The 19,790-nt window shown below is 40.3% G+C and overlaps 1 protein-coding gene across 1 annotated transcript; it reads left to right on the top strand.

Moving 5' to 3' along the window:
• The first annotated feature begins 1,493 nt into the window (after positions 1 to 1,493).
• Positions 1,494 to 15,558, top strand: LOC118076513 (interleukin-12 subunit beta). Its single transcript, XM_035099331.2, has 7 exons — positions 1,494 to 1,575; positions 6,781 to 7,063; positions 8,146 to 8,247; positions 10,167 to 10,354; positions 12,816 to 12,952; positions 13,938 to 14,080; positions 15,483 to 15,558. The coding sequence occupies exons 1-7, from the start codon at positions 1,494 to 1,496 to the stop codon at positions 15,556 to 15,558; spliced, it is 1,011 nt and encodes a 336-aa protein (XP_034955222.2).
• The last annotated feature ends 4,232 nt before the right edge of the window (positions 15,559 to 19,790 follow it).

Raw genomic sequence — 19,790 nt, 5'->3', positions numbered from 1 at the left:
TCTGACAGGCTATTTATCTATGTAAATAAGTGGCTGACAAAACAGATAAAAGCTTAATATTACATAATATTATTATGTGTCCAGTTCTGGGCACCACAGTTCAAGAAGGATACTGACAAGCTGGAACATGTCCAGAAGAGGGCAACCAAAATGGTCAAAGGCCTGGAAACGATGCCTTATGAGGAACGGCTTAGGGAGCTGGGTATGTTTAGCCTGGAGAAGAGAAGGTTAAGGGGTGATATGATAGCCATGTCCAAATATATAAAAGGATGCCATATAGAGGAGGGAGAAAGGTTGTTTTCTGCTGCTCCAGAGAAGCGGACACGGAGCAATGGATTCAAACTACAAGAAAGAAGATTCCACCTAAACATTAGGAAGAACTTCCTGACAGTAAGAGCTGTTCGGCAGTGGAATTTGCTAACAAGGAGTGTGGTGGAGTCTCCTTCTTTGGAGGTCTTTAAGCGGAGGCTTGACAGCCATCTGTCAGGAATGCTTTGATGGTGTTTCCTGCTTGGCAGGGGGTTGGGCTGGATGGCCCTTGTGGTCTCTTCCAACTCTATGATTCTATGATTTCATTAGAGATGCTTTCACTTATGCTACATACACTCTCCCGGCTAAGTAACTACCGGTAGTAAAAAATATAATGGTTTGTTTTATGTATTATTAAACTTTGTTATATAAAAAGAGCAAAGTGTGCAGGGAGAGGAGAGGGGAGATTGTTCCATCTGGTAATAAGTATAAATGCTTACACTGATGAAATGATCATATTAGTGTGATTGTGAATTTCATGCTATGTGTCTGGCTAATAGAGAAGTCTCTATGTGCAGTCTATAAACCCTTGAATGATGGGCACCCTAATCCAGCAGCATCCTAAATGGAATTGGTTTATCCATTGTCTTGGAAATTCCCTAAATAGTCTTTTAAAACACATCTTCATTAATCAATAATTTTTTTTATTTTCAGATGCTGCTTACAATGCAACTTTTTAAAAGCTTTATTTTAAAACACTTATTCAAAGTACTGCAGAACCGAAGAAGAAGTAATTTATAATGAAAAATTGGATAAAATATTATTTAGCACATCAGTGTATTTTATGCAGATCATCCCGTTTTAGAATGCATTTTATCCTAATTCTACATCTTGTGCATTTTTGTGCGTAAATTCATTTACACTATGCAGATCACCCAGACACTTGTTTTAGACTGAATTTTAACCTGCGTCTAGTGCATTTTTGTGCATAAATTCATTTACACTTGTGTTTCAATGTAAGTAGGCTCTTCAGTCTTTCGGCATTATATTCAAAAACGGTATTCTGCTCAGTTGAGTCAGCCAATGAAGTTGAGGGAATGCCTCAAATAAATAAAGCCGTGAATTTCCACAAGCCATAGTTTACAAATATCTAGGCCACTTAGGTCGCGTCCTGTACAAGTGCAATAACCAGTCATTCTTTAATCCTTTCCTTATATAACTTTTTATGTTCCTTTCATTCACAGATGGCATGCATTTTGTTCATTCTAATTTCTGTCCTGGGCCTGATAATTCATTCAGAAGGAAAAACAGAAGAAATAAACAATAGTGAGTAATCTATATCAGCAAGCTGAAGTAGCATTTTCAAACTGTATAACCAGAATCCAAGGTACTGTGGCATGTTCTGCATATACACAGTGGTTTATCAGGAGCAGTAGCAGCCAGTGATTAAAGATTAAAGGAAGACCTCTGGAAAGAGGCTTCAGAGATTGCCCTTGGGAAGTGTAAAACAAGCTGATTCATCAGCCCCAGACCACAAAACAGCTGTCCATCTGATAACTCACTTCTCCAGATTTTATCATGCCATTTTAGTTCAAAAATATGTGCAAAAAATATGGGGGAAATGTGTTCAGAAAGCATATTTCATGGAGAACTACACTGAAAAGCACAGGAGAAAATGTTTTAGGGGGAGAATCTATGTAAAATTTGTACAGAACGCATACAATTTACATGCATTTTTTAGTCCGCATAAAAGTGGAGCAAAACTGGTCTATGACATGGAAATGAAATAGACTGACCCTTCTCTCCATACATATACTAACCCTAACCATAAGTACTTATTACCTAAATACTAAGAGTACAGTTGCTGATCTTCTACAAAACTATTTGAGACAGCCCTGGAAATTTATGCAAGCATCATGCAAGAGCTGACATCAAAACTACTCAATTCTCTATTCACAGTTCTCTGTGAAACCAGAAGTGTCAGTCCATTTCAATCAGAGAACAGAAAGGCTCATACTAGAATCTATACAAGCAGCAAACCTCAGAGAGTCTGAGTAGCCAGTTCACACACAAAATGAAAGGAGGGGGAAACCTGAACAAGATATCAAGGGCATAATAAACATTTGTTCATGCTTATTCATCCTGAAAAATAGACAAATTGGCTTCTAGAAGTATTATTCATTATTTTTATCATTTATTAAATTTGTATACTGCCCTATCATAGCTGCCAAGTCCTGGTTAGAAAAATACAGGCTCAGCTTGGAAGCGTAGAAGTCAACATGCATAGAAGCAACTTCCGGTGCTGGTGCTGCCTGATTTCCGGTGTCCAGACATGGGCAGAGTGGCACTGGAAGAAATCAGGGGGGAATTATGGGATATTTCACCATTTGGGATGACAGCGGGAAACGGCTTTAAAAATGGGGTTTTCCCAGGGAAAACGGGAGACTTGGCAGCTATGTGCCCTATACCTGTAGAACTCAGGGCAGTATACAAATGAAAGGCCAGTTTTGAAAGGCCAGTACCGTGATCAACTTCCGCCCGGAAACCAATGTCCCCACTGTGGAAAGACGTGTGGATCCAGAATTGGCCTCCACAGTCACTTACGGACTCATTTTTAAAACTGTGTTTATGGAAGATAATCTTACTCGGCTACAAGTGATCGCAGAAGAAGAAGAAGAAGAAGAAGAAGAAGAAGAAGAAGAAGAAGAAGAAGAAGAAGTAGTTTCGAGAAGCTTTTGAAAAGTTTGCCAGTGAAGAGCAGAATAATTTTAAGCGTTTATCATAATCGTAAAAAGTCTTGTGCATTGCAATGCAGCATGTTTGAATCACCCATCCCATATTGTTTCCCAGAGAAATGAAACCTAAAATGCCATTCACTGTAATGTCTATATTTCCTGATACTCATCTTCTAAGGTAATACTGTATGAATTCCCACAATTAGGCAGGATCAGTGTTGAGAACCCATATTTGCTCAAGTAACATATAGTTCTGATCTGCACCAAGTAGTACAGTGGTACCGTACCTCGGTTTATGAACACAATTGGTTCCGGAAGTCTGTTCATAAACTGAAGCGTTCATAAACTGAAGTGAACTTTCCCATTGAAAGTAATGGAAAGTGGAGGCTTCCGGGTTCAGCGCCAGCGCCGATCGGCGGGGTTTCGTCTCGTCTCCGAGACGGCCCGTCCCTGCTAGGAGTGGGGAGGGCAGCGAGAGCGACGCTGCGCCCCTTAGAACCTCGGGAAGGGCGTCCCGGGGGCAATTTGCTCGGCACAGCCCCAATCCGGACTCCCCAACTCTTCGGTTAGCTCTAATAAGAGCTCCGGAGTGAGGAGGGTAGAAGTCGCGGGGGCCATTTTGAGCGGCAACGTTATCCTAGCAGGGAGAAGCTTCAAGCCGAAGGCGGAGAGCGCTGGATTCTTCCGAAAATAAAACGATTGGAAAAGACTGTAAGTAACCTCACGATTTGGATTATAAAACAATTTGGATCTGGGAGAGAGGGGAGAAAAGAGGAAGCCACCCCCCCCCCCCACGGCAACAAAAGAGACAGTAAATAGAAACCCGAAGCCATAAACAGAAGATTTGCAATTCAAAAGGATCCCTCAAAGGCATCAAAGAGAATCTCCCCTTTGATGCAGGGTGAGAAGGGGAGAGAGACTGTGGTTTATGACTGCCCTGCAGCAAGAGGTAAAGACTGAGAAAAATCTTTCTTTTCCTCGGGAGCCGGCAGCCCAGACAACCCAGTGAGTTGATCAGGATTTATGAGTCAATTTTTATTTCACTTTGTATTTCTGGACTTGGTGGAATTTTTTTTTTGGTTTAAATGTTTGTGAAATGTGAGTTCGAACTTTATTGTTAATAAGACTTGAAGAATGCAGCCAGCTTGTTAAAATGGAGTCGAGAAAATAAACTGTGATCATATTCCACCCCATGTGACAAGTTTTGACCTTGGCAGGATTGAATTATGTCAACAAAAAAGTGTTCCCCTGAGTTCCAGCGGTCTGTTTTGACCTTAATGTGGGAAACAAGAATAGAGCTATGTCAAGAGGAGACACGACGGCAAGAGTTACAGCAAAAATTTCAGATGGTGATGGCAGAATATGATTTTTTAGGAGATGAAGCTTTTGACACTGAAAAAGATGAATGTGAGAATGACAATGATGATGACTGTGATTTGGAAGGAAAAGATGAAGATGAGGACTGTGATGATTCAACACAAAATGAAGCACACCACGAAAAAAATGATGACTTTACTCTACAAAAAGTTGGATGGAGTGCCCTGCTTTTGAGGGGGGCACGATTGGTATTATTGGAACTCCAGAACGCCCACAGGGAAGAAGGAAAAAATATGCAGAGAAGAGAAGAAATTCAGGGGTCCTGTATGGTGGCCTGGATGGCAAAAGACTGTAAACAGGGGGTGGGGTGAAGGGAAAGTGATGTTGTGATTATATGGATGGATTAACAGGTTTATAACTGGTCTGCTGATTATGGAATTTGCTGGATTGGGGGGGTGGAGCCGGAAATCGGGGATGTAAGGTTAAATTGAGAATAGTTATAGTTTTAAAAGGGAATGGATTTTGGAAAATGTGAAAATATGGAGGCTTATAGAGGGAGAAAAAATTAGGCACGGGAAGATAAAATGGGAGTTTGATTTTTCAGTGATTTGAATATTAGATGAAAATGTTAACAATTGGTTTATAAGTTGTATAAGATATAAAGGTGTATTTTTATAAAGTAAGAAACTGTTGCAGATGATAAAAAAGGGATGAAAACCGGGGAAGGGGGGGGAGGGGAAGCCCACAAAATATGGTTTTACAATCATGAATGTAAGAAAATTTTTTCTGTTTTGTATTGTTTTTTTCCTCTTTTTTTTGCCCCTTCTTTTTTTTCTTTTTTCCTATTTCTATTTTTCTCTTTTTTTGGTATGACAATAGATGGTTGGATGGATGGCCTCCTGCGTACTGCCCTGGTTTGCTGGAGCTCCCTGGTGGCAGGGGGGGGGCTTTGGGGTCAGGGGAGGGGGAGGAGGACAGAAATCCAAGCATAAAATGGACCATCTCTGACTGTTCACATACATGGGATACTTCTGTGGCAGGGGAGGACCCATGTGGGTGGGTAGGAAGGAGGTGGAAAAGGTGTTTATGTATGTACCGTTTTTTTTTTGTTTTTTTTTTTGTATTCTGTAAAATTAATAAAAAGTATGTTTTAAAAAAAAGAAAGTAATGGAAAGTGGATTAATCTGTTCCAGACGGGTCCGCGGAGTACTCAACCTGAAGCGTACTTAACCCGAAGCATGGGTGTAATTGGTTCCGGAAGTCTGTTCATAAACTGAAGCGTTCATAAACTGAAGCGAACTTTCCCATTGAAAGTAATGGAAAGTGAATTAATCCGTTCCAGATGGGTCCGCGGCATTTGTAAACCGAAAATTCGTAAACCAAGGTGTTCATAAACTGAGGTTCCACTGTAAGACGATTTTTACCACACATCAGCTTGCAATCTGTAGCAATACGGTGTAGCAGAATGGATGGGGGGGGGAAACTGTGGTCTGCCTGTGAAGTGCACCTTGACTTCTTGCTCACTACAGCAGGAAGAGGATTGATGAAATAAACGAAGAAAAGTAGTGGCTGTCTCCTCTCCAGACTGGGAGACAAATTTGAATAGGCAAGAGGGAATTTCTGGGTTGCAACTTGGGAATGTACACAGCATCAAGGTACCCTGGCTGCCTTTTCCCAGGAGGTGTATAGTGGCAAGGAAGAGTGGAAACACATCCTGTTTTATTCTCCAGACATACAGCAGTAGTTTCCTCACACGGAATGAACACCATTGCAGTGGAGGATTCTACAGCTAAAGTGTCTGTGAAAGTAGTTTACAGTACTTGTGTTTTGTAAAGACAACATGTGCAAAGAAACCATGGAATTTTAATTGTATGCCACAAAGGGGGTGGGTATACAGATGGGTATTTTCCAAGTTGTAATTTAACACATTTTGCACCTCAGTACTTAGTAAGCTGGTTGTCCGTAACACCTTGCCAAATGTTTTTTTTTAAAAAAATCCTAAAAGCAATGTGGGCTAAAAATGGTGGTTGACATCCATGCAAAGTATTCTCTTTGACCAGAAATATGCTAATCCAACTAGACACCCATCAGCACAACCTCATGAAATTCCTCTGAAGCAGCTTCCTTCCATCCACTGATTCAGATGGACCGCTTAAAGCAGTGATGGCCAAACTTGGCCCTCCATCTTTTTTTGGAGTACAACCCCCATCATCCCTAGCTAAAAGGATCAGTGGTCAGGGATGATGGGGATTGTAGTCCCAAAACAGCTGGCGGGCCAAGTTTGGCCATCACTGGCTTAAAGGAAAACCACCTTTTCATATGTATGTGCTTCTTTTGGTCTAAGTTTCCATTTAAGTCTTTCAATTATATCAGTAAATCTAAAAATGAAGTTGATTTATTAGTATTTTCTAGGAGGACGGTACCTTTCTGTTGGGCTCACCATTCTTTCCTTTCCACTTTTCCTTTTTGCAATGTTCAGTGCACTTTGTTGACGCCACAGCACTACCTCAGAAAATAATGCTCACCTGCAATACATCTAAGGAGCAAAGTGCATTGGTTTATTGGGTGAAAAATATGAAATTGGAAGGAAATGGCAAGAGTTTGGAAAAAACCATCCGGGGATACCCAGATGCTGGTGAATACGTTTGTAGGAGCAACACCACAGATGCTATTTTAAGTTACAGTACCGTGTATATTAAGAAGACAAATGACAAAGGCGAAGTAGCTGAGTCAATTCTCAGTCCTTTTAAAGGTAAGCCTGTGTGCAATCTATTTTAGTTATACACAGAATGCCCACCAGTACTGCTGCATAAGAAGCAAGGTGCAAAAAGAAGAAGAAAAATGATTCTGTCATTGTTGACAATCGTATATCATTAAACAGGCAGCTCAGCAGCATGATACTAGGTATGCCTGCCAACCACAAGATCGTTTGGATCCTGATTTGGTGCTTCAAAAGGCAACATGCTTTGATTCAGAGCACTTGGGACGCCCTTGTTGGAAGTATAGATTTTTCACTTTCTGAAATATGGCAACCCTAGATTACACGCAAATAGATTCTCTCTCTCTCTCTCTCTCTCTCTCTCTCTCTCTCTCTCTCTCTCTCTCTCTCTCTCTCTCTGTGTGTGTGTGTGTGTGTGTGTGTGTGTGTGTGTGTGCTGGGCACCTTTGGATTTTGACATATACATTTAATTTTAAGGAAATTTATATAACTTTTAAAAAAATCGGGGGCAGAATTAAATTAAATTGACAGCTGTGGTAATCCCTTTTTAGGGGCTGAAGCCTGCAAAAATTCAGGTGGATAATCTACAGTTTTGAGGGAGCTAAACAATCATTTAATCTTCCTGTTTGTCTCATGGCCAATTTGTATTAAAAGAACACATATGAAAGAAATACCAATAGATAAAAAAACTTGCTAAATTACAGATAGATAGGCTCAGGTTTTTTGTGTAAAGTACCTTTTAAAATTTATTTTGGTTCTGTCAGTTTATCAGTAAAAACTGGTTATGAATTTAGTAGCCATGAGTACCAGGACCTGTTTTTCCATCATCTCCATCCCCGTCTCACTTAAATGAATGCTAAAATGAATGCTGCTTTTGAAACTTGTATGTATGGCATGCTCTAAAACAGGCACCCCCAAACTCAGCCCGCCAGCTGTTTTGGGACTACAATTCCCACCATCCCTGACCACTGGTCCTGTTAGCTAGGGATGATGGGAGTTGTAGTCCCAAAACAGCTGGAGGGCCGAGTTTGGGGATGCCTGCTCTAAAATGTGTTTTTTTGCTGCTACAGACTACACAGGGCTGCTCTTAGATGTGTTAATTCTTTGTTTCATTCTAGAAGAAAGCAACAGACCCTACTTCAAATGTACAGCAAACAATTACTCTGGGAACTTCAAGTGCTTTTGGAAACCACTCGAGCAGAATTCAAATTTGAAATTTGGAATTAAGTAAGATACTGTGTCCCCCCGCCCCAATATTGTTTCAAGCAACATTTCATAGAGAATAGGCCCAAGAAATTATTGTTCTATTGAGGGTTAGGATGAAGCTTTTGTGGCAGAGAGTGACAAAGCAGTGAAATTACTCACCCATTAATTAAATACCATAGATCTATAGGTTGGAGAAAATACCATTTTCAGTGTCTGGCTATTGGTGCTTCTTGGGATATTATTTTACAATAACATCTGAGTTAGGAAGTTGTGCTTAGAACCTCACAGGGCTTCTTTTTATTTCCAAATCTCTTCTCCTAGATATTTCAATGACAGTGAGAAATCCTGTTAATGATCGCAAATGGCTAATTGCTTTAGAGGAAGTATTTTTTTTGGGGGGGGGGGCTAAATTTGATTGGAAGATAATAAGCTAAAATCATTTTGCAATAGCAAGGATTTTCTGAAACAGTGTTCCTTGTGGCACCTTAAAGACTAACCTTAAAGTTTATTGTGTAATAAGCATTTACATTTGTGAGTTAGAGGCTGCTATCATATACACAATGTCCTAGCCTTAGTAAGTATACTAACTGGGATATGGGGAATTGTGACTAGTGGGATGAAAAGACTACAAAACACAAGGTGTACCATCTCTATGGGATATCAGTTCAAAGCTCAACTATGTACAGTTGCTATTCAGAACCTAGTATCTTCCTAGCTTTGTTGTGTTAACAACTGTAATCAGAGATAAATCCCCGGTTCCAATTAAGTCCCAACTTAATAGAATCAAACCTGCTGAAAATGTGAGCAAGCAATTCCAAGACACTAAAATTCCACCAAATACACTAAGCATGATTTACTTTTATACAGGTGCCATTTATATAGTTTACCCATTCCTGTTCTGATGTAGGTGAGAGTATTCTTCTCCCAATTCATTCATGTTATGAATTCATGTTCATGTTCACAGCAGCCGCCTTTATGGTCAAAGGAATGCAGAGGACACAGGTGCAAAATGAGCTCATAATAACTTTGATTTAAACTGCAAACGGAAGACCATTTTCACCAGCAAGGGAGCTCACCCTAAAATAGATTATTAGTACATTTTGAGTCAAAGAAATTGACATGGCAAACCAGATATCATGAATTTCTATGCCATCGCTCTTCTGTTGCTGAATAGCAGTGAGACTCTCAGAGTGTACTGGGAAATTGAAGTGTTTCCTTGCCGGCTTCTGTTGCCATTTCTGATGTCAAATATGCAGTTATGTATTCTTTACAGCAAGAACGGGAAACTTCTAGATCTCCAGATGTTGCTTTAGGGCGTAGAGGTGGGGTACCTTTGGTCCTCCAGATGTCACTGAGCTACGACTCGCATCATCCCCAGACTGTTCATGCTTGTCAGAGCTGATGGTCATGCTTGTCAGAACCAATGGGAGTTTAGCAATGTTTAGAGGGCCAAAGGCTTCCCATTTGTGGTGTAGATACACTGAATTGAAGATCGAAATTGTTAGCAGATGGTAGATGATAGATGTGACCACCCACAAATAACTTCCTCTTGCCAGTATATCTCCTTTTAAAGGATGAGAAGGTAAATGAACTAATGGTGATATGGCTGATGTTGTCAGTTGTGTTCCTTGAAATCATATGAGGACAGAGTCAGCATCTTGGTTTCTGGCACAGTGTAGTTCCTTCTAAATGATGACATACTTTATACAAATAGTCCATGAAAACTGATGACGCAATAAATCTGACCTATTCGTTTTTAAAATGCCAAAATACTCTTTCTTGACGTATACTAAATTGGCTATCTGTCTTTGGAAGTATTTTCTGAATACCTGCCCTGCATTTAACATGCTATTGCTAAGGTTGAAAAATGGAGTTACAAAGTCATTTTTCTAAATTTGGGGAAAACTACCCATTCAATTCTATCTCTGTTTTGAATTCAGAGTCACATCAGAGAATGCAGTCTGTGATGAACCCATTAGACCAGAGGCAGGAATGTACACTGCTTCCTGTAGAAAAGGAATTCACTGCCCATCCACTGAGGAGTTCGAAGAAACTGGGATTGCTCTAGAGGTTTTCCATGGATTTGAATATGAAGAACATACTCACAACTTCTTCATCAAAGACATTTGTAAGTTTTGCAAAAAGGTTTGTAATGGGGGGTGGGGCGGGCAATGAATAAATCACCATCAAAGAAATTGGGCTGGATCCAGAGCAACTTATTTGAACTTAGGTCCCACTGAAATTATTAGAACTTCACTGTCATGATTAACTTGCTGTATTGATTTCAATGGGACCTAAGTTCAATTAAATTACTCTGCAACCAGCCCACAGTAATATATAATCCTTTATGTGTAGCACATGGTGTTTTGGCGCTAGAAGGCAGCATGGGTTCTTCCATGAACCATCATTGAATTGCATCCTGATAAAAGGACTCTCATCTCCAAATCAATTTAAAAAACAAGGTCGGGGGTTTAGTGGTATTTTGAAATAAGAAAATATCCACCATAAATAATGACATGGGAATAAATAATTAGATATCCATATTTAGTGATTCCACATAAAGAGTGCTAAACAACCTCGTTTGAGCAATCGTTTCTACATCCAGAAGGGCTTACTAACATACCTTTATTCACATACTGAATCCATTAATTGATTCCTTATAAAACTTTCACCATCACTTTTGCTCATACAGTAATAGTTGTTAAAAGGGTATAAAATGTCAGGCACATCACTTGCTCTACAACGTCCTTAAGTCATTTGGTGTGGCGATTCTGATCTTTTCTAATGAGGCCAAACCCCACCTCTGTTAGATGCCACGGAGTAAGGCACACCCAAATCCAATAAAAGAAACAAGGAAATGCAAAACCAAATAATCCTTGACCTCAGTAACCTATTTGTAGTTTTTAATCTGCACTGCCGCTTGAGCTTCTGAAAGGAATAGATGAATCACTAAAGACAGGTTTGCCAACCTGTCATGTAGGCTATTCATAGCTTCCGTATTATTACTGCTAATTAGTATACTGTTCTAATAGTTACATTGTTGTAAGCTAATTGTAAGACAGTTAGTGGTGCACAGTGTGGTTAGAGAATTCCTCAAGCATATGCATATAGTTTGCATCCAACATTCATTCATTCAGCCTTTATTGGCATAATTTAGACAATAAAAAACATTTTTTTAAAGGAAAAGAAAACATCCATAAAACATTGGTAATCCAGACGTATTAAACACATAAAACTGATAAAAGACTCAGAAGCCATCATTAAGTAAAATTAAGTACTTTGAAATTTGACTTTAAAAATTTCAACTAAAGTATCCTGAAACAATTTCAGTAGAGATTATTGAGTAGTGATAGAGTATTGGAATGAATTTAGGTCCATTCACTAGACTAGTTTTTCAATGAGAATGTGATCTCATAATGGTCCCCTATTTCCATTTCTATACTTCTCTTCCTATGATAATGCCTAGCATAAGAAAGGAGAAGAAAAAAACCAGTAGGTTAGTCTTCCTCATTAAAGCAGTTAGGGGCCATTTCTCCAGCTACAGTCTTTAATCACTGCAGTTAGAAAAACAAAATAGTGGTGTGTTTTTCTGATTCCTATAATTACCTTTTGAAACATTTGTATTTATGCACTAAATCTAGACCTCAGCTCAAAAGCCTTGTCTTCCACCTATGCCAACTAAAAACAGTCACTACTGCATAGTCCTATTCCATAGCTGGAAAAAGTCTGGCACCTGAATGAACATTGACGGATGTAGATGAACACATTCCCCATGTGTTTTCACTTGACTTCACAGTACTGTCAAAATCAAATTTAATATCTATATGAGGAAGGCTAGACTGCTATTAGCCACTGCCATTAGTCACCAGTGGTCACCTGAGACAAAAAAAAGTTGGGTGTCACCCCCACTCTCCGAGTGGTAGCAAGATTCCAGGGGCTTCCAGGCATTCATCCAGGGTTTGCATTCCTTTGGAGAACTGAAGACGTGGCAGATACTTTTGTACCTTTAAGAAATGTGATTTATTCACATACTGTATTTGCACACTCAGTCTGCATGGAGGGAGTCCAGATCTCACAGCATGGTCATTTAGCACCATAGATCTATTACAATATCAATGTGACAAATAAATAAATAGATTTCCCCACTTGTCTTGCAGTCCTTAAAAGCAAAGGAAGCTTTTGGATGATGGCATGGTGGCCAATCAATGATACTGCTACCTTAAATGAAGGGACAAGGTGTAGTCAGATAGCTTTCCCTGGATAGCAGGCCCTTCTGCAAAGCAATACATTTCTAGGCTTTAATGGGCAAGACTTCATTTCATTTGCCCATTTTACAGCATTGTTAGGGGTTATACTTGCACTTACAGATTTTGAGAGTTTCTCAGTTGCTTCTTCTTTGGTGGCCAGGGTAGCAAACAGATAACACATATACAGTACACGCACACGCACACACACTCCAGCCTTAACATATCGGGAGCCTCAGAACTCATCCAAATAACAAATGATAAAGATACTGGTAGGTGCATAAAGCCATCATTTTAGCAGTATTATAAAGTTAAAAATTATGCTGATCTCATTACCTCTTTCAGTAAAGCCTGATGCTGTTGAGTGCCACATGGAGAACAGCCTATTGACTTGGACACCACCCAAAACCTGGAGCACTCCAGCTAGTTACTATAGGCTGACATACCAAATCAAGATTGTTCAGCATCAACTGAGAGACCGGGTAATTGGTGTTTTTCCTTTTATTATTATTATTTTTGAAATTTATATACTGCCCTATACCTGGAGGTCTTAGGGCAGTTCACAGAACAAAATCAAAATATAAAAACACAAAATTTATATTCGAAATAAAAACAACCCAATACCCCCCCCCATCAAACTTTAATGTTCAACCCACATTCTATCATGGAACGAAACAACTGAAGCTATAAACTGAGGGACTGAGAGAATGAGGATATAAATGAACTTGGTGGTCTTATAAGCTATAGCAGACATATTTACATTCTTGCTGTATTAGGCACCCAGATCCATTTCGTCTTACTTTTTATTTGCCTTCCAGCACTGTTCATCCAAATGCAATTAGGATGCTCACAAACAAGGAAGTTAATCTTCCTTCTTTTTTGTTTATCCACAGCTGTGGATAACATTGTATCACAGCACAGCGCACAGTCTAAAGATATTTCACCCTCCCTTATTGCTGATTTCTCCAACACTGGGACCTGGCAACGGTGGTCCAACACTGCGAGCCCGCTGCAATGCAGAAGCGGCGGACTCCAGTAGGTGAATGCACCCCCCCCCGGTGTGTGCTCCCCCTGGCACACATCCCACATCCCCCCCACATGGGTGTGCACCCCCAGCGCTTGTCAGCCCTTCCCCGGCAGCGATTGGGGATGCTACACTGCTGAACCTCACCACCTATCCTCATTCTCAGTTTATAGCAGGGATGGAGAATCTGTGGTCCTCCCATCAGTCATATCAGCATGGTCAATATTCACAGATGATGGAAGTTGTAGTCCATCAAAATCTGTAGTCCATCAACAGGTAGACAAAATATGTGTTTGCATGGAGGAGGATAGGAATATGGTGGTACATTGTATCACTGACTATCCATGTTCAGTTCCTGCCTGCAAACTATATGCACGCATGCTTGCCTGCTCCTTTGAGGATCCTTTCTAGTTCACTAAAGTGTGCTGTGTTTTTATTCTCAGATTTGTGAGGTTGACAATGCTATGCTGCTTCAAGGTGGAAACTCCATAAGCTGCAGATTGTATCGTCGTGGAACAATTTATATCCGTTCCAGGGATCACTATAACAAAAAATCAGCTTGGAGTGACTGGTCTGAGCCTTGCAGGTATCTGGTTAAATGCACAATTGATTTCAGTGACTGAAGTTGTTTTGGTGGTTATAAGGATGTATTTTTGGTGCTCTATCTGCACTTAATTCAAAGCTTGTGGTATATACTTTTTATTGATAAGGAAATCTGAACTTATATGAGGCATGGAGAAGCTAAGCTGTGTACAAAAGTTTAGTCCAGTTAACCTTGTAACAAAACCTTGTCTGGTCCATGGAAGCCACACTTAATGTCTCTTAATGTTGCCGCTTTCAACAAGGCAGATAGTTCCTCCTGATTTATGATGGGAACACATACAGAGTCACGCTGAGGCCATGTTTGGGCTTGCTATTTTTGATATGTATGGGTGTTTGTGTTAGACGGATATTGGTTTAGGCATCCATACCTGCATTATCATTATCCCATGACCTCCTGTTTCAAAGCTTTCTAAATGGCTAAAGTTTCCCTAAGTGCCCTATTATCCTAGACCAGAAGTAAGGAACTTTTACAGACCCTTCCTGGGGCCACATGCAAGTGGTGGGCTTGGCCATAAGGAAAAGTGGGACGAGCAATGGATGTGATTCCTACCTTTGGAGAGTAGGCTGCATCACACAAAAGCCAGAGGTTTCTATACACACATATGCCTCCATCGTTCAGGCAGGAAGCATGAGCCATTTTCACAATTCAAGGACACATTCCAATTAGGCAAAATCACTTCTGTTAAGTTGCAGAGAACAGCCAGAAAGAGAGATTTGGAAGACTTCATTCAGCCCCTGAACCTGAAGTTCCCCCTTTTTTGGAGCATTGGCAGAGAATACCCTTCCTTTGTTTGTGGTCTTCTCCCTTCAAATTAGGGGAAGGCAGAGTAGGAGGTGGCAGCCATCTTTCTGTTTCTGGAAAGGAAGTACTGGGAGAGCCTTATCCCAATGCAGATTCTCTGAGTTTTGGATATGGTTCAACTTTCAGTTTCTCTCGACCTCCACTTCTGCTCTGAACATTGAAGGTGGTATAATTCAGCCATCATTGCACAATGACTGTGTGTACTCAATCCCACTAATGCATCTGTTGGTCAAACTGGTTCTGCAAGTTATTGGGGTGCTTCTGAAAGAAATGAATGTGTCATAATATCTTTCCAACATATACGTGTCTTTCCAACCTGGATGTGCTTTCTCTTTTTATAGTAGGGAGGTTATTCATGCTCCCCATGACTTACACTGCTTATAAGCAAATGTATATATGATTGCACAGTTAAGAAAGTTCTGTCATAACATTCTCACGACCTCTGCAAGGTATCAGATTAAAAGCCAGGGAAGAGAAAGAACATAAGATGAGCAGAGAAAACACAGAATGATCAAATTTGCATGTAGCAGGAATGCTGCTTTTACATTGGTATTTGTCTTTAATGTTTCATTTTACTTTTCAGAAAGCAATCTGGCAAGCAGGACATACACAATGAAGATGGAGTTAAAATTAGGCAATGTGAGTGTAAGAAGAACTGAAGCAGAAATTGGCAGAAGAAATGTGTTTAATGAAGTACTATTTATTATTGGTTGTGGAATCCAATTAATATTATTAATATAATTTTTATTATTAATTTATTTATTATTAATAAAATTATTATTATTATTATTATCATTTATGTTTTTACATTGTTTTTATTAAAGATTTTCTTGGGTTACATAAGTACATACAGCATCTCTGCTTCCTACAGATAAGTTCTATTCAATGTGAGACAGTGGGGCAGGGAGAGAAGGGGTGGTGGTAAACTTTCATTATTTTACATAGTGTATGTGTGAGGTTTTTGTGTCAGCATCATGTGGGTAGGCTCTCTTTCTATTCATTTATCAGTTTTCATTGGTGGTGAGTGATATGGGGTAGGGACAGGGCTTCAGGTACGCTTCAGGTTAAGTACAGACTTCCGGAACCAACTCTGTACTTAAACGGAGGTACCACTGTATAGTGACAAATTCAGAAGTTCAAGGTATCTTCATGATAGCCACACACCTCAGAGCCCAAAGAAGATCTGTTGAGGGTGCTCAGATGAGGGGAGGGGAGCCTTCCATGCCTCAGTTGAGGAGTTTAATGAGCCCCCACTGCACCTCTCCAGCTTGTGTGAGCCAGATCAGTGGTGTGGGGGGCTTGCTTAGCTGAGGCACAGAGAGGCTTCCACATCTCAGGTAAGCAGTTTACCAAGCTCCCTCCCCTGTGCCGCTTCGACTTGTGGTTGCTCAGCTGAGGTGCAATAGCTGGAAGGTCGAAGAGACTCAGCAAAGCCCCTCTGTGCCTTCAGCTCGTGAAGAGAGCCTCTCTGGGGAGGGTCTCCTCATGAGCTGAAGGCACAGAGGGGCTGGTCAGGTCTCTGCCCCCACTTCCAGGGCCCAGCTGAGAGGTGCTGGAAAGTTGAGTTCCAGCTGGAAAAAAGCACTTGTCACAGCCATGCCCCCCTCAGAGCCACACAACTTCTAAGATTATGCAACCTACTAAGATTATACAAGAACATTACAATCACACAATAATAATAATTAGGGATTCATGGCAATGCTTGATGCAGATCTCCGTGTGTTCCCTTTCAGCTAGATCTGCCATTTTCTGTGCAGGTCCATGGGCAAATGATTTGGAGTGCCTCCAATATCTTCTTTCAGAGTGACTTCAGCTGTGTTTTCTGCGATATTCTATTGTGCGTAACAGAACTTGCACACCATTCTCTTGAAACAGAAGGGCCATGTGTTTTCAGTGTTCATAAAAATATTTAGCTTTGGAATAATAATAATAATAATAATAATAATAATAATAATAATAATAATTTATACCCCGCCCATCTGGCTGGGTTTTCCCAGCCACTCTGGGTGGCTTCCAACAGAAAAATAAAACACAATAATCTATTAAACATTAAAAGCCTCCCTGAACAGGGCTGCCTTCAGATGTCTTCTAAAAGTCTGGTAGTTGTTTTCCTTTTTGACATCTGTTGGGAGGGCGTTCCACAGGGCGGGCGCCACTACCAAGAAGGCCCTCTGTCTAGTTCCCTGCAACTTGGCTTCTCGCAATGAGGGAACCGCCAGAAGGCCCTCGGTGCTGGACCTCAGTGTCCGGGCAGAACGATGGAGATGGAGACGCCTCCATAGAGGTATGTTTCAGTGTTGTAGAAACTAGCCTGTAAAATATGTATTATTGCTCCCAGCACCACAGGCATGTAGTCCTTGGAAGGTTTCCAAGGCCTTTGGGCTGAAAGAGTTATCTGCTCCTTCCTTAGCCTAACTTAACTTCACCTCATTGTACCAACACAGCTATAGTGGCACTCTGAACTCCTAAAAAGAGGATGGCACAAATATTACAAATAAATGAAAAATCCATCAGGAGGTGGGGATATAGATTTAAAATATTTTTTTAAAAAAACGAACATGCCCTCAGCTGGTGATTTCTGGAATTTACCACACCAGGAAGAGAGGAAAAACCACAAAGTACTTTAACGGCTGGTATCGTAAGTACCACCTCTTGCCACATGATGGGGTGCTGTCATAAGAAATATTCACCTTGTACTTTAAACTGATGAACAGCCAAACCAAATGTTTGAAATACATTTTGGATTGCAATATTTCACTCAGTAAAAATGTGGATCATATGCAAGAACTGACCAAAAAAATGAAATTTTAATGTGTGTGGTTTTTGGAGGGTGCATTTTAATGCTTCAATCCTGAACAGAATTACTAGGCGGTAAATTCCGTTGAACTCAGTGGTATTTGCTGCTGCATAAACACGCTTAGGATTGTTCTTTAAAAGTCCATGTGAAAATTAGCAAGTGAAGAATGCAATGTTGGTCCAGTAAAGTTTGGAGCATGAGAGATTAGGCAATTTGCTCCTAACTAAATGGGATTTCAACAGTTTCTCCTCAAATAAGACAAAGAGTAAAATGAACTCACTCTTATCTCTTTAGCAGTGGAACCTAGAATTAGAAAATAATAATAATCCTCAAAAGAAAAGAAGATAAAATATAAGAAATGCGTTAAATTAATGTTTCATCTTGCTTTAGAAAAACTAGACTTGTGAAATCAAATCCCCATTCTATAATTTACTGATGTGACATTTTTGGACACAATATTTGAAGTTGTTAATATTGTGGGCTTTCATATTTATTCACACAATGAAATTGTGGGCAGTACATCAAGGTTCTAACCCTCGCCGAATGTCAGTGTATGTGGGGCTTCCTTTGATCTTTATCCAGAAGCTGTGGTTAGTACAGAATTCTGCAGCATGATTGCTGACAGGAGTGAGACAACCACTGCTTGCCAACTTGCTACTGGGCTAAGTTCACGGTGTTACGGTTAGTATATAAAGTCTTTAATAGCTTGGGACTAGTTTACCTACAAGATCGCCCTACCAAATATATGACCCCTAGACTGCTTTGATCAGTGGAACTGGCACTTTTACAGGTGCCACATAATACTTGTTCAGAATTTGTAAGAAATTGAGCGTTCATTCTGCTTTGCTTGCATCAAGGTTTGATGGTGTTGCATCAAAGCAAGTATTATCCCACACTTTCCAGTGCCATTGATTTCAATGGAATATTGACAATCATAACTGTGTCTGGATTGTACTACCCAGGAGCTATTGATTCTCATTGCATATCAGAAACAGGGAAAGAATGTGGTGTCTATAGATCACATCTGTCCAGATTTTAGGGAAATAACCAAACATATGTACAAATAAATATGTAGGCCAGTTGTACATTAATATTTCAGTTATACATTTTCCTGCAAAGGGATTTAGGAAGTTCCTTTCTGGTGAGCGGTTACTTGCCGCAGCATTCAGATTTTACTTCAGTCCTGTTCAGGTGTTCACATCGACACATGCCAAGGGACGGATCAGCAATTGTTTCCCTAAAATATGAGGTTGTCACATTATCCCAAAGCCAATGTCTCTACTTAGCTTGAAGAAAGCTGAACTTTGGGGTTCCTTGCTGCAAAGAAATAACTGTGGCAAAGAATCCAGCAATTTCCAAAGAGAGAAAACTGAAAATTGTCACTAATTGCCAGCCAATTATGTTAAATTCTGCCTTCAGCCACCTGCACTGCCATTTTGTGACTGGAGAGCTCCATTTTTTAGCCTCCCCAAGTGGGCCCTGGGTTTAAGAGCCCTTGAGTTAGAACAAGCACAGAACATTTGTATGGTCCTACAAAATCCTGGAAAACAGAAGTTTTGTTAGCAAAGTGACATTTCAGAAAAGGACAGGAGAAGGAGGCTGAATAATCTAAAACTAGATTTGGACAAAGAAGGTTTGTAGGGCATTGTCAGGAAGGAAGTAGCAAATTAAGATGTGGAGGGGAAACCTACCCTCCTCACTCTAAGCCCAAGGTAGGGGTAAGGAATACAAGGTAGAGGTAAGGAATAACTATGAGCTCCTTACTATTAGCTGATACCACCTGTGGGTAACAATGGGAGAACAGATGGAAAGGGAACACAACTAGATAGAAGGAGCAAAACTTAAGAGGTCTACCTCACAGGCCATCTGGCCACTAATGGAAAGAAAAATGGCCTGGATAGCAAATATTGTTCTATTGAAACAATAGAACCTGTTTCCCACACCAGACTACAAAGTCCATCAGCTCAAACCAGCATGGTCAATGGTCAGTGACAGATGGGTGCAGCAGATTCACCAACTCTGTCTTAAATAGTTAGGCCATGATTGAAGATTCTGTGTTGCCCTCTGATGTTCTCCAAAAGTTCTCCACAAGGG

Source organism: Zootoca vivipara, chromosome 2, assembly GCF_963506605.1.
Source record: "Zootoca vivipara chromosome 2, rZooViv1.1, whole genome shotgun sequence".
In the NCBI taxonomy this organism is placed as follows: domain Eukaryota; kingdom Metazoa; phylum Chordata; class Lepidosauria; order Squamata; family Lacertidae; genus Zootoca; species Zootoca vivipara.
Note: the sequence above shows the minus strand (reverse complement) of the source record. Positions and strands in the feature narration are given on the sequence as shown.

What these genes read in the sequence shown, in the direction of transcription:
- LOC118076513 (XM_035099331.2), top strand. Translation starts at nt 1,494, where the DNA reads ATGGCATGCATTTTGTTCATTCTAATTTCTGTCCTGGGCCTGATAATT. An exon ending in CCTTTTAAAGGTAAGCCTGT is followed by an intron (nt 7,064 to 8,145) that starts GTGCAATCTATT and finishes TCTAGAAGAAAG; the next exon opens with CAACAGACCCTACTTCAAAT. An exon ending in CTTCTTCATCAAAGACATTT is followed by an intron (nt 10,355 to 12,815) that starts GTAAGTTTTGCA and finishes TACCTCTTTCAG; the next exon opens with TAAAGCCTGATGCTGTTGAG.